Below are 14618 nucleotides of genomic sequence, written 5' to 3'. Positions count from 1 at the left end.
CAGGTGGAGCATGCAATTGCGGTCCATTTATGTCCGTAAGGCCTGTATGTTCTCGGCCACCAAAGCTTATAGTGCCTCCGGACAGGCTGCCTCCGCCTTGCATGCTATGGCCCTCCTGCAAGTACACAGTCCGAAGCACCAAACGAGCTGCATGAAGGTAGTTCTGAACTCTGGTTGATGCAGGAACTGCGTACAGCGATGGACTTTACCCTCAGGGCAATGAAAGTCACCGTGTGGGTCAGACGAGGCCCACCTTAGTGGTCCAGGAACAGCAGAACCTGACTGAGATAAAGGAGGATAACAAAGTTTGCTTTGCCAGTCTCTTCAGCGACACTGTTGAGGAGTTTGCCCAGCATTTCTCTGCAGTGCAGAAGCAGATGGAAGTGATCAAACACATGCAGGACGCTATGCCTCCCGGGTTGGGCCCCAGTGCTCCACCTTGCTGCCCCTCTGCAGGTGCGTCTGGAGTTCAGCTGGTGCCGCTTGCACAGTGTCTCAAGGCCTATCTAGCACTTCCCAGCCTGTTTCATTGCCTTACTCTGGCAATGGACGCAATAGGGCCACTCTAAACATCTGATGATCAACAATTATCTTCATATTCAAATTCGCATTTTATTGATGCAAAAATGAGTGGGCTGTGTGTATTTTGTACAACATTTACAACTGCTGTTTATCACTTAAAGAAGCACCACAATTTTAATATTGTGTCTTCTGTTAGTTACATAGTGACTGAACAGACATTTAGAAGTGTACTTTAAAATGCAGAGTATTGAAAATAATGTTTTACGAGACTTTAAAGTGTGTCTCATCGGGTAATCAAACGTTCTACACAAACTTGTGGTCTTCATGCCCACTTGAGCCAAATACAGGAAATGACAGGAAATACGTCATGTAAGTAGAGAAGTGGTCAAATGCAAGACTGCAAGTGTGGGTATTTGGACAGGACAAAAGAAAGAACCGTTATAGTCTCTGTCATTACAGTTTTCTGCACTTCTGCAGTCTTTCAGATCTCTCTGTGTTGGTGTTTAGCGGGTGTTTGATCACCCTCATCGCTGTCTGTCGGGAGAGTGTGGTTCAGAAACAACAGCAATATTCATCAAAATCAGATTTTGCTCTAATCTTCGACAGCATGAAGAACAATTTCAAATTGTTTCAGATTTTTCTACTTCTGTGCGGTAAGTTCATGGTTTCTGTTTATTTTTCACATTGGGTTTCACTCTGACACTGGAAACAGTATGATCAGTATTTCTGACACTGGAAACAGTATGATCAGTATTTCGGACACTGGAAACAGTATGATCAGTATTTCTGACACTGGAAACAGTATGATCAGTATTTCGGACACTGGAAACAGTATGATCAGAATGATCGCCAACATGGTCCTGGAAACCCAGAGTCATGCTGAGTTTTGCTTCAAATGAAACACATCTAAACAAGCTAATCTAGGTTTCACGAGTTACTAGGGAGCTACGGGCAGGGGAGTTTTTATTTATTTATTTAATTATTTTTTACCATGGTTGAAGATAAGTCTGCAAATTACTCTCACTGTGCAAAACGAAGTCCAATAATTAATTCAAATGAATGTTTCTAGGGCTATAGTAAATGCCTAGTGGGCAAACTGACTGATTATATGTTGCCAGTAAGTCACTTTAGACCAGGGATGGACAAACTCACTGTCCTGCAGAGTTCAGCTCCAGCCCTGATCAAACACACCTGAACCAGCTGATCAATTCCTTCAGGATTACTAGATTCATCAGGGTTGGAAGTAAACTATGCAGGGCAGCGGCTCTCTAGCCCGTCCCTGCTTTAGACAGCACCTCCCCTGATGTACGTACACAAATATGTTCAGAAAAAAATACAACAATTTACCAAAATTGTTTTGTTTTCATGTTCCAAAGGTTGTGATACATTCCCGAAAAATGTATTTGAAGTGTGACTTGATTGTCCCATTGGTTTACATGGAGATGGTGGGCTTTATGACGGGCAGCCATCAGGGGGCGATTGAAATTATTTGGCTTTACTTGTTTTCAGGACATGTGTGCCACACCCGGTGCTGACCCACAGCATTTAATATTTGTTCATAGCATATTATTCAGTGCACTTCAGACCTGTGGATATTCAGAGTGATATGTTGGTTCTTATTGGTGCAAGTTATTTTTGACAGAGACCAGTTCTGTAATTGTGTCTCCTGAGGGATTACCGTTCCCTTTCGTGGGAACTATCGACGCTGCGTGACAACGCATTGGGAACCTTCTGCGTGATGTCGTCACTGAAGCACTCATGTATCTAACCAATCGCGTAGCGAGACGTCAGAGACGGGTGACGTCACGGACCAGGAAACTATAAAGCACACCCGGATGCAGAGCACGCTAGCTTCTGTGTCTTCAGCAAGCACTCTATGTTATCGTGTGTCTTATTTGGTGTTGTTTGTCTTATTTCATATAAACAAGTCACGATATCTTTGTCTGAGGACAAGAGTATCTCACACCAATCCATATATATATATTTATAAAAAAGACACGTATTATGGCGAGAAACAGCAGTTGAATGGGAGTTGAGTAAGCCCGGGCAGCTCTCGAGGGAGCCGTCTGTGTGCACTATAAAAAAGAAACTCGCTCTCAGAATACTGTGTTCCAGTGTTCCCCGCGGATCGCGAAAAAGAAGCCATTTGTGGGGTTCACAAATGGATCTGACAGAGGGGTTAGAGACGGGCGCTGCCCTTTCTCTGCCCTTACCTGCCAGATTCAGTGCCGTCTCCCAGGTGGAAGCACGCTCTGCGGTTTCTTCCCCGGGTTGAGGCACCGGTATTTCACATGCCCAGCTCTGAGGAGGTGGATATTGTGATATCGATCTGAGGACTCGCCACCTCACACACATCGTGTTAGGGAGAAATGCACTAGCGGGAGTTTTTATCTCCACTCCTGTTGGCTTTATTCTCGAGGGAATAAAAGTCTAACACGAGGCTTAGATCTCGCGTTTGCCGAGGCAGCGCGTGGATTAAGCCTGCAATAAGGAATATATAGCTCGAATCTCGCGTTTGCCGAGGCAGTGCATAGATTAAGTGTGCAACAAAAAATATACGGCTCGCTCGGATCTTGCGTTTGCCAAGGCTGCGCATAGATTGCGTGCACGTAGTATATATTGTATATAATGTGTTTATATATATATCTGGAGGGAACTGAGCAGACGGGAGTTTCCCTTTCTCTCTTTCCCTATAATACCTTGCAAACTATTACGAGCTATAATTCTCTTTGTATTCTAATATATTCAGCCTGTCATTTTTGACTGTTTTGGGCTGCATTTAATTTAAGGATTAAATGAAATATTGAATACATTAAATTCTGAGGAATTTAAAGGAAAAGGGTGTCACCACCCTTGCTCCCCCGCAGAAAGCTTGGGGACCGGGACAGGTGACACAGCTGAAGTCTTTGTGAAGTAAGACAGATCTGCGGACTGTTATTATCACCAAGAAGGCTTCAAAGAGGTCCTGACATCTGTGGGCCAGGATCCATGAGGGCAGCCCCATCCGGAGGGGGTCCTGTGTTAGAATATCTGACACCCGTCCCCCTTTGGTGCCCTCAGGGGGCCGTTATGCTAACTCTGCCACCCAGTGTGCGTCAGGGCGCAGCGGTCTCCACCGACCCTCCGAGGAGAGCCAGTCATGACTTGATTCGTCTGTTTTCTGCCGGTGCGCCGCTCCAGAACGTCGACTCAAGTGCTTAAAAACACCAGAGGCCAGTCTCGAGAGACTGGTTCCCTTAGTAGATTTTATGGCAGAATGGAAATTTCTACCGAATATATCAAAATGGGTGCTGCTCATCATAGAAAAGGGTTACAGGGCCTCGCCCACCCAGATTCAATGGGGTCTTTCCCGCCCAGATTCAATGGGGTTTTTCCCATAGTGGTGACCCCCGAGCAGTCTCTGGTTATGGAACAAGAGGTTATGACACTCTTGCGAAAAGGAGCTATAGAAAGGGTTCCTCCTCCCAGCAAGCTGTCAGGCTTCTACAGCCGCTACTTCATTGTTCCAAAGAAGGATGTGTCCTATCATAGATTTACATGTGTTAAATCGCTCAATATGAAAGCTCAAATTCAAGATGCTTACACTTAAACAGATTATCCCACAGATCAGGTCCGAGGACTGGTTTGTGGCGATAGACCTGAGAGAGGTGTACTTTCAGGTGTCTATCCATCCTTCTCACAGGAAGTTCCTAAGGTTTGCTTTCGGGGGCAAAGCTTACCAATACAGGGTTCTTCCTTTCGGCCTGTTATTATCACCCCGCACATTCACGAAGTGCGTGGATGCAGTGCTGGCTCCACTGAGACTCCAGGGCATCCACGTACTGAATTACATAGAAAGTGATTCTAGCTCAATCAGAGCAACTAGCAGTTCAGCATCGAGTTGCTGTTCTGTCCCATATGAAGAGGCTTGGGCTGAGGCTCAATGCCAAAAAGAGTGTGCTAGTTCCGGCTCAGACTACCACTTATCTAGGTGTAGTTTGGGACTCCACCGCGATGCAGGCACATTTGTCTCCTGCTCGTGTGAGTTCCATTCTCGCAGCCGTGAAAGGGGTGAAGTTAGGCCAGTCACTCACTGTAAAACAGTTCCAGAAACTGTTGGGTCTGATGGCAGCTGCGTTCAACGTCATACCTTTGGCCTTCTGCACATGAGACTCTTACAGTGGTGGCTCAGGACCAGGGGATTTTCTCCGAGGGGAAATCCTTTTCGCATGATCAAAGTTGCGCGGCAATGCCTTCGTGCTCTGGCCATGTGGAAAGATCCCTGGTTCCTGTCCCAGGGACCCGTGCTGGGGACTTCTGGTCGTCGTGTAATGCTTACGACAGATGCTTCCCTCACGGGCTGGGGGGCGATCACGAGTGGTCGCTCAGCTCAGGTTCTATGGGAGGTCCATCAATTCTCCTGGCACATAAATCGGCTGGAGATGATGGCGGTGTTTCTAGCATTAAAACACTTTCTCTACCTGAGAGGCCATCACGTGTTGGTCCGCACGGACAACACGCGGTGGTCTCAGATAAACCATCATGGGGGTCTGCGGTCTCGCCAACTTTACTACTTGGCCCGTCGGATCCTCCTATGGTCCATAGGGAAGCTGCTCTCTCTGAAGGCAGCTTACATCCCGGGATATAAAGGGAGCAGACGCCCTGTCGAGGCAGGGGCTGAGGCCCGGGGAGTGGAGACTCCACCCAGAAGTGGTGGATCTCCTATGGAAAAATTTCGGTCGAGCTGAAGTCGACCTATTTGCTTTGGGAGAGTCAACCCAGTGACCACTCTGGTACTCCCTAACACATCCAGCACCTCTGGGTCTGGATGCTATGGTACAGACGTGGCCGAGGCTACGTCTGTACGCATTTCCCCCGATCGCCTTGCTCCCGGGAGTTCTGGAGAAAGTATACCGGGAAGGGGTCAGCCTAATACTGGTAGCCCCCTTCTGGCCAACCAGAATATGGTTCTCGGACCTAGTGTCCTTACTAGACGGCTCCCCAATGGAGCTTCCCCTTAGACAGGACCTCCTGTCGCAAGCGGGCGGCTCGATAATACATCCCCGCCCAGAACTGTGGAAGCTATGGGCCTAGCCTCTGAGGGGGCCAGGCTCATAGATGCTGGTCTTCCAACTGAGGTTGTGGAGACCATCCTTAACTCCAGAGCTCCCGCCACGAGGAAGCTTTATTCCTATAAATGGAATTTATTTTCTGCTTGGTGCAGACAGAATAATATGGACCCTGTCCACCCTCCTGTCAGCTTTGTGCTAAGATTTCTCCAAGAAAAATTCTCGGAGGGCTTATCGCCTTCAACCTTGAAGGTTTATGTCGCGGCTATCTCAGCCTTTCATGCTTCTCTTGAGGGTGGCTTCTCGGTGGGTCGAGACCCCCTCGTTACTCGCTTCCTCCGTGGCACACTGAGGTTGAGGCCAGCCTGGGACCTGGCTGTGGTATTACAAGGGTTAGCTGAGGCTCCCTTTGAACCACTCTCACTGTAAAACAGTTTCAGAGACTGTTGGGTCTGATGGCAGCTGTGTCCAACGTGATTACTATTGGCCTTCTGCACATGAGACCCTTACAGTGGTGGCACAGGACCAAGGGGTTTTCCCTGAGGGGAAATCCTTTTCGCATGATCGAAGTCACGCAGCGATGCCTTCGTGCTCGGGTCATGTGGAAAAAGCCTTGATTCCTGTCCCAGGGACCCATGCTGCCGCCACGAGGAAGTTGTATGCCTACAAATGGAATTTGTTTTCTACCTGGTGTAGAAACAATAATACGGACCCTGTCCTTTCTTCTATTAGCTGTGTGCTAAAATTCCTCCAGGAAAAATTCTCGGAGGTCCTATCTCACTCAACCTTGAAGGTTTACATTGCAGCAATTTCAGCATATCATGCTCCTCTTGAGGGGAATATCTCGGTAGGTCGAGACCCCCTCGTCACATGCTTCCTCCGTGGCACACTGAGGTTGAGGCCTCCAGTGCGCACAAGGGTTCCGGCCTGGGACTTGGCCGTGGTCTTACAGGGGTTAGCTGAGGCTCCCTTTGAACCACTAGAGGAGGTTCCTGAGAGGTTCCTCACTCTTAAAACGATTCTTTTATTGGCTATCACTTCTCTGAAGCGGATAGGAGACTTACAAGCACTTTCTGTTGCTCCTTCTTTTCTTGAATTTGCTCCAGGAATGGTGAAAGCATTCCTGTATCCTAGACCGGGTTATGTCCCAAAGGTCCCTACCAATGTCCCAGGCCCCATTGTGCTCCAGGCCTTCTATCCTCCTCCATTTGAATCTGCGGATCAGGAAAAATTGAATCTGCTGTGCCCAGTAAGGGCTTTGGATGCTTATGTCCACAGAGCTGCCCTGTGGCGTAAGTCAGATCAATTGTTTGTCTGTTATGGGTCCCCTAAAAAAGGCGGCCCAGCATCGAAGCAGAGAATGAGCAAGTGGGTGGTCGAGGCCATCTCACTTGCCTATGAAGCGGCCGGACAGCCTTCTCCTTTGAATGTTCGCGCCCATTCAACTAGGGGTATGGCGGCATCAAAAGCTTTGATGTCAGGAGTTTCCATGGGTGATATATGTGATGCAGCTGGATGGTCATACCAGCACACATTTATTAAGTATTATAACCTTGATATCGGCTCCACTTTGGGGTTCTCCGTTTTGTCAAGATAACTTTGACAAGTGTTTGAGCTACGGCTCAGTTGGGATTGCGTTCCCAATGCGTTGTCACGCAGCGTCGATAGTTCCCACGAAAGGGAACGTCTCGGGTTACAGATGTAACCCTGGTTCCCTGAGTAGGGAACGAGACGCTGCGTCTCTTGCCGTACCCCTGCACACTTGCGAGTGCTTGCTTCAGACTTATTCAGAAGCTAGCGTGCTCTGCATCCGGGTGTGCTTTATAGTTTCCTGGTCCGTGACGTCACCCGTCTCTGACGTCTCGCTACGCGATTGGTTAGATACATGAGTGCTTCAGTGACGACATCACGCAGAAGGTTCCCAATGCGTTGTCACGCAGCGTCTCGTTCCCTACTCAGGGAACCAGGGTTACATCTGTAACCCGAGACGTTTTGGTGTTATATTGTGTAACTTTGAGAGTGTGATTATGTATTACCTCCCAATCTTAACATTTGTTGGGGAATTACACAGTTTTACATTCTGTATTGTTCTGATGGTTTTATAAAAAATAATAAAAATAGAGCGTTCAGACAGAGGGTGAAAACCCAATTTTGCAGACCCCATTATCAAAATTATGAACCCATAAATGGGCATAATAGGCACCTTGTTATAAGTCAAATATTGTTTATGAGGTCAAGACTGATTTCTGTTGAACTCTGTTCAGTAACATGAGCAGCAGTGTTATATGAGTTTTTTTCTGTGAGAAACTGTTTGTGTTTGTTCTGCAGGAGTGTTTGGTGCTGAAACAGATGAAGAGAAGACCGTGATGGAGGGAGATTCAGTCACTCTAATCCCTGATCTTACTCAAATACAGGGAATTATTCAGATGAAGTGGAGAGATTCACGTTCAGTCATTGCTCAAAATGAGGAAAATGAGATTTCATATCCCAGTCTCACTGAAATGTCCAAAGACAGACTGAAGCTGGATCAGACTGGATCTCTGACAATCACAAACATGAGAACTAAACACTCTGGACTTTATAAACTAGAGATCAACCACGACCATGGGACCTCACGTTTGAATTTCATCGTCACTATCTATGGTGAGGACACTTTTATTTATGAATAATTAGATGTTTTGAAGTTTATTGTAGTTTTGTTAATTTAAATGAATTAAGTAAACTAATTGACTGTTAAAGTTATTATTCTAGCGCCAGTAACTGTGTTTAATGTTTAATATCTGTGAATCTGTCTCATTCAGAGTCTCCAGCTGTTATTGATGCTTTTAAAGGTGAAATGAAGAGTGTATCAGAGACGGAGGGAGAATCTGTCACTCTTCAGACTGATACTGAAACACACGGAGATGAGCTGATAGTGTGGAGGTTTGGAGATGAAGGAAAACTCATAGCTAAACATGATCTAGAGGCCAAGAGTCCACCATTATATGATCCTGATGAGAGATTCAGAGACAGACTGAAGCTGGATCATCAGACCGGATCTCTGACCATCACAAACACCAGATTATCAGACTCTGGAGTTTATACAGTGAAGATCAGCAGCAGCAAACACACTTTAAACAAGAGATTCACTGTCACTGTCAGCCGTAAGTAACTATATATTATAATTGTTTTGTGTGTTTGTTTTCACAAACTCAACAATATTTATATTTTTATGTTCCTCATTTCTTTTCTCAGAAGGCTGTTGTGGCTTTACTGAAGCTGTGATCCGATTGGCTCTCTCTGCTCTGGTGGGCGTGGCTACTGTGGCTGTTCTGGTTTATGACATCAGATCCTGCAGTCTTCAGCAGAAGAAGAGCGTGCAGAAATAACCATCAAAATTAGGTTTGTTGATATCAAGACTAGGATCAGGCTGTGATCACATCAAATAATGTGTTGTTTCTATGTTCAGTCACTAGTAGGCGCTACAGCTGGATCTGCAGGAGAGACTCAGTGAGAGAGTCATGTTGATCCATCAGAATTCAGTCGTCTCATTTATGGCAAAACAACACAAGTACAGATGATGTTTAGAGTGGTTCTCAACCTGTGCCCGTCACAAATGCACATGCTGCCAATGATATGCTGACCACACTTAAACATTACAGTTTCACTATTTTTTATTTAAATTAAAATGGATTAAATTAATATAAGTTTGAACTATAATGTGTTTTTGCCATATAAAATCATTTTGGTGATCATATATTATTTTCAGACATGGTTTAAACACTTCCACATGAGCATGATGACTCTTTGTGTATTTACTAGTCGCCATATCGACAATATATAAAGAGAAAAAAATGTGCAAAAATTCAGAAATCTTTGGGAGATATTGCTGACCATTTATTTAACAATAGCAAAAGTACATTTCTCACGATCATTTTTCATCTTTATTTTTTGTGTTTATTTAAAATTAGACAAAACCTGTTATTTATCAGTTTTATTTAATGCTGGTCTAGAGTGTCGTAGAGAGATTGATTGTGAGGGATTATTTGGAGATTGTGATTTTGGACATTTGATAATTCCTGTTTTCTTGACCCTCGCCTGTTTGACGATTCTGGATTCTGATCTTGCTTTGTTTGCTACGGACCTCTACATTATCACCTGTAAATATTCTGGTATATATATTTTTTACCAAATTAAGGGATCTAGGGGGTTTGACGGCATTTTATTTTGTATATCTATCTTTTCACATTGTTTTTGGTTAAAGCCAAACCCTTAATATGAAATAAAGCTTATTTTTTTCAGCATGTCTCTGGTAGTGAGACTCTTTCTTCATGTTCCTGCTTCATCTGACACCATACGGTTATAACAGGCCTGTAACACGCCATCATTGTTTGGTGACTGATACGATGCTGTTGAAGAGAATTTACACAGATAAATAGTTACTTCAGGTGCAGTACACATTAATTGATCATTATTATCTGATTACTGTAATGTCAATAAGTTAGTTTTTATTTGGTGGAATACATTTTCTGTGACATACTGAATATCTGGATTATGTCAGGGGATTGTGTAATATGAGTTTATTGAACAAGAGAGTTTCACTTTGATATGAAGAGGTCAGACATTTGTCTTATAGTATTTGGTGATTTTGCAGAGTGTGACAGAAATTAAACACTGTATGTGCCGTCAGAAAACACCGTCTCTTCTGTGTGTGTGACATCTGGATATAATAATAATATTATCTGTTAATATCATAACATTAGATCTGATTGGTTTTCATTGGTGACGTCATTTGTAAATGATATGCGGCCCGTGAGACTTGCACTTGGACCACAGTGCAGCACACTGGGAAAAGTTTGATTACCCTGTATCACTCATATTTCAAGAGCATATTTCTATATTTCAATATTTCCAAAGCACTGGTCAGTTTCTGCTCTGGGTTTCACACTTCATCTCTCTCACACATTCACATGGATAAAAGCAGAAGTAACTGCAGCTTTAGACACTTTTAGCTCCTGAGAGCTTCAGTGTCATGAAAGGATGCTTATCAGCATTAATTTTATCAGAAGAGCATTAATCCATAGCGTGTAAATCATTAAACACGGGTGTCCGAACTTGTTGCTGGAGGGCTCAAATCCAGTTCAAATTAAAACAGTGAATTATAGCAAAAATAAAACAAAGACTAATCATAATTTCTCTAAAGCTACTGACACTGAGACACTGTTTAAAGATTTTTTTAATTCAGGATTTACTTCATCTAGACAAGACTGTATTTCACTAGTTTCTGTATTTTGTGGAAACACAATGTAGCTGAAATAGTAAACATAAGCGTAAAGTTAAAGTTCAGAGACGGAGAGAGAAATGTGGTGAGTGTGGTGAGACAGGATCTGAAGTCAAACTCTCACTGATGATCTTTGTCAGTTCATATTTGTCTCATTCTCTGTTCAGAGTCACAAGAGTTCATCAGGATCATTTCACACTCATTCTTCATATGAACTCCTTCTTGTTAAAGCACATCAGCTCCAGCTTTGGGTTTTCCAGCTTCATCCTGCTGACCAGATGATGAGGATGAGCTGATCCTGATGGAACTGGAAGACGGAGGATTTTAATGATCTCTTAAAGTGGAAATGAAGCAGTTGTTCAAGTTCCCATTATTGAGTAACTGGATTTCCACGGACACATCTGCTCCTCCTTCAGCGTCTCATCATAACCTCTTCCAGCGCTGGTTTTCAGCAGGCGTTTCGTTCCTCCTGCTGCTGTTACTGTGTCTCCACACATGAGAACAAATATAATCAAGGTCAGGACATTCATTTATCTGTCTTGCTGCTTCCTCCGACTGTTAAATTGTTAACTGTGGTGACGGGACAGTCTCCCTGAAAACTTCAGACTCGGACTGCAGTGGAGCCTCTTTTCTGGTGATTGATTCTGGGATTTACAGAGATATCCTCAAGTTTCTCCAGTTTCTCAGTCCTGGTGTGTGTTGATGTTGTTTTCTGAGTGTCCAGCAGGAGGCGCCAGATGTCCATTATTGAGATTATCAGTGTCAGTGATTCGATCACGTGGAACCGAAAGTGAAAGTCCATCTGAACAGCATACAAAAGCAGTCATTTTAACAGCACAGTGTCGACTGATTTCTGTATTAGAAGTACCTTCATATTTTGTTTCGGGTTTTCCTCTTTTTATTTTTCTAACAAATGCCGCCGTCACCTTTCCTCACAGGTCCTGCTCCACAAAAGATCTGCAAACATACAGACATCAAGAATCAGAAAAGTGCTGTAATAACTCTGTTTAAATTACAATAATTAAAATAAACGACAACTTAAGATTTAAACAGACTTTGTATTCATTTCTGTAGTATCGTCACTCAAAGCCTTTGATGACATCATTCCTTCATCAGCGGATAAACACACGTGATCATCTGTCCCTGTAACATCAGACAAGACTCAAGTTTCCTCTGAGATTTATGTGCTCAAATCTACATTTACATGTTGATGATGTGTTAACTTTTTATCCAATACAAATGTTCCTTATTTTATTAACAGTACGAATGGAAAATAAAACAGATACGTTATGTCTAGTTAAGTGTACATTTGTTTATTTACATTATTTTCATTCATGTAATTTAAACAGTGTTGACAACAGTGAATAACAGCACACACACATCACTCATATATCATCCAGCACTCATAAGTCATAATACTTAAAGATGTTCCTGTCAGATGTTAAATAAACATTTAGTACGCATCCTTAAGATGTAGAATATATAAATCCACTTCGGAGAACTAGAGTTTACTAGAGATCCCCTGTTATCTATAAATCGTGTTTTTACTACTCACAACTATCTAGAACATCACAACTATCTAGCATCAATAGGGATGAGTTTCAACACCAACACATTCAGCAGTTTACAGTAGTTCAACAATGTGTTTCACTGACACGTCACGTCGGGCTCAAACTAACACATATTTTCTAAAGCTGGTGATGTGATATAGTAATAAAGGAGCTGCTTAAGGTCCAGCGCAGTGAAACAAATATGTTCTTGAATAAAAATATGAAATTGCACTAGACCGTGCCAAATGAAAGAAAATACTAAAACAAACAGTAATCTTATTAATCCATTTATAAACTAAACCTAACTAATGCAAAATAAATAAAGAAATGAAAAATCTTCAACGCCAGAGACGTCGTATCTTTTCTACACTAACAAACACAAAATTACAACGGGTGGCACAGATCCCTAACCTGATGTGTCTAAACAAGCATCAAACTGAGTGTGTGCACCATGTAGGTCACGTGACATGCTTACCTAACCCTTCTCCTCCATTCAATGGGGAAACATAGGGGAATTCAGAAAATCAACGGTCACATGATAAACAAAGCACACTAACAAAATTAACTCTAGAAGGAAAAAACAACCAAAAGGTAAAATAAAAATAAAATAAAAAAAAAAAATGCAAGGAACAAAGAGTTCAAGTTCACACAAATGAGCCGGCTCCCATCTGCGCGCTGGCATTTCCCTGCCTCCCTCCCCTGTTTTATGTTATTTTATAATGTTTCCTGTGGTGCACTTATAATTCTGATTTTAAGTATGATTTTTACATCACAAATTGTCATAATTTAGAAATAAGTCATTTTCTTACCCTGGTTTGAAGGGGCGTGTCTCTGTGAGACTTCAGTGTAAACGCCCACTGCTGTGATTGGCTGACATCTTTGCATATGAAATCAGTCTTACATGTGTAACTCTTTCAAATACTTTTGATTCTTCATTTCATGACTCTTTAAAACTAATAAGAGCCCCACAGGTATTGATGCCTGACATTTAATGAAGCCAGAGGTGTCAAACTCATTTTCTGTCCAGGACACATCAGTGATACATCAGTTTTGTTACTCATTAAAGTAGCTCTAATTCAGATTATTGTTGTCTTTATTAAGAATGTGCTGCTCTGAAAGCAGAAGGTATTATAACTAAAGATCGTGTTTCGCTCAAATCACTTGTAATTAATTACCTATAGTACCTATATCACATATGTTTTATGACTTCTACGTGGCTCTGTATTTGTATGTTATTGTATTTGTTTGTTTCTCACTTGTGGACTTTCAGGCCCTCTGGCGGAATGAAACAGACATTACATGTGAACTCACTAATGCTCTCAACACTATTTTGGGTAACAAATAGGAAAAAATAATGCTTTACTCTCTAAAGAAATATGAAGCAAATCCATAAGTATTTCTTTTTATTCTCCCAGTGGATACATAACATGTCCTGATAGAATAAATTACAGTCACAGAGTTCTTTCATAATTTAATACTTTATAATAAAACTTTTTTTTTTTTTTTTTTTTTTTTTACACACATTTTTAATGATTTATTGGAAAATGAAGCAGTATTCCCAAGTGCTCGACCAAAACGGGTGGATGTTGTTTGGATTGTGATTAATGATGTATATAAACAACAACATAAAGGGTTAGTTCACCCAAAAATGAAAATTACCCCATGATTTACTCACCCTCGAGCCATCCCAGGTGTATAAGACTATCTTCTTTCAGACGAACAATCTGCGATATATTTTTAAATATCCTTATGTAACAGAGTAAGGACCTTATTTAGTTTTATTGTGAATTCTTATGAATTCATCAGCGGTTAATTGCATATTGTACTGGTGCCCTCTTGTGGTTTGTGTGAGGACTGCAGGCAAACATGTTCGTAAGACGGAGACGATGTAACACAGCAGTTGCAATGTAATATACTCCACTAATGTAGTCCACTTGAAGGAGTGAATGAAAGGAGTGAGTCTATTTTGAACGTGTCCCAGCTAATGGTGCGTTACCGCCACCAACTGGACAGGAGTGTACAGCACTGAATGTGTGTTTATATGATATTTAAATCCTTTTATCTAAACTGTTGTTTTAAGACCTTTAATAAAGCATTTTTTATTTATTATTTTATTTATTATCAATATTAATACTTTATTAAAATAACCTACCTTTCATTCACATTCCCTTGCATAATTATATAAAGTTATAAATAATTGTCTATTTTTATATATTTTTTATTCACAATTTATTTTTA

The 14618-nt window shown here is 42.2% G+C and overlaps 1 protein-coding gene across 1 annotated transcript; it reads left to right on the top strand.

Moving 5' to 3' along the window:
• Positions 1-941: 941 nt before the first annotated feature.
• Positions 942-9332, top strand: LOC125265636. Its single transcript, XM_048185996.1, has 4 exons — positions 942-1175; positions 7899-8213; positions 8372-8713; positions 8805-9332. The coding sequence occupies exons 1-4, from the start codon at positions 1130-1132 to the stop codon at positions 8936-8938; spliced, it is 837 nt and encodes a 278-aa protein (XP_048041953.1). The 5' UTR covers positions 942-1129; the 3' UTR covers positions 8939-9332.
• Positions 9333-14618: the final 5286 nt, after the last annotated feature.

Source organism: Megalobrama amblycephala, linkage group LG3 (assembly GCF_018812025.1).
Source record: "Megalobrama amblycephala isolate DHTTF-2021 linkage group LG3, ASM1881202v1, whole genome shotgun sequence".
Classification (NCBI taxonomy): Eukaryota; Metazoa; Chordata; class Actinopteri; order Cypriniformes; family Xenocyprididae; genus Megalobrama; species Megalobrama amblycephala.
Note: the sequence above shows the minus strand (reverse complement) of the source record. Positions and strands in the feature narration are given on the sequence as shown.

Bases quoted from the DNA above. Each gene is read 5' to 3' on its own strand.
- LOC125265636 (XM_048185996.1), top strand. From the start codon at position 1,130: ATGAAGAACAATTTCAAATTGTTTCAGATTTTTCTACTTCTGTGCG. The intron at 1,176-7,898 runs GTAAGTTCATGG...TTTGTTCTGCAG, and splicing joins GATTTTTCTACTTCTGTGCG to GAGTGTTTGGTGCTGAAACA. The intron at 8,214-8,371 runs GTGAGGACACTT...TGTCTCATTCAG, and splicing joins TTTCATCGTCACTATCTATG to AGTCTCCAGCTGTTATTGAT.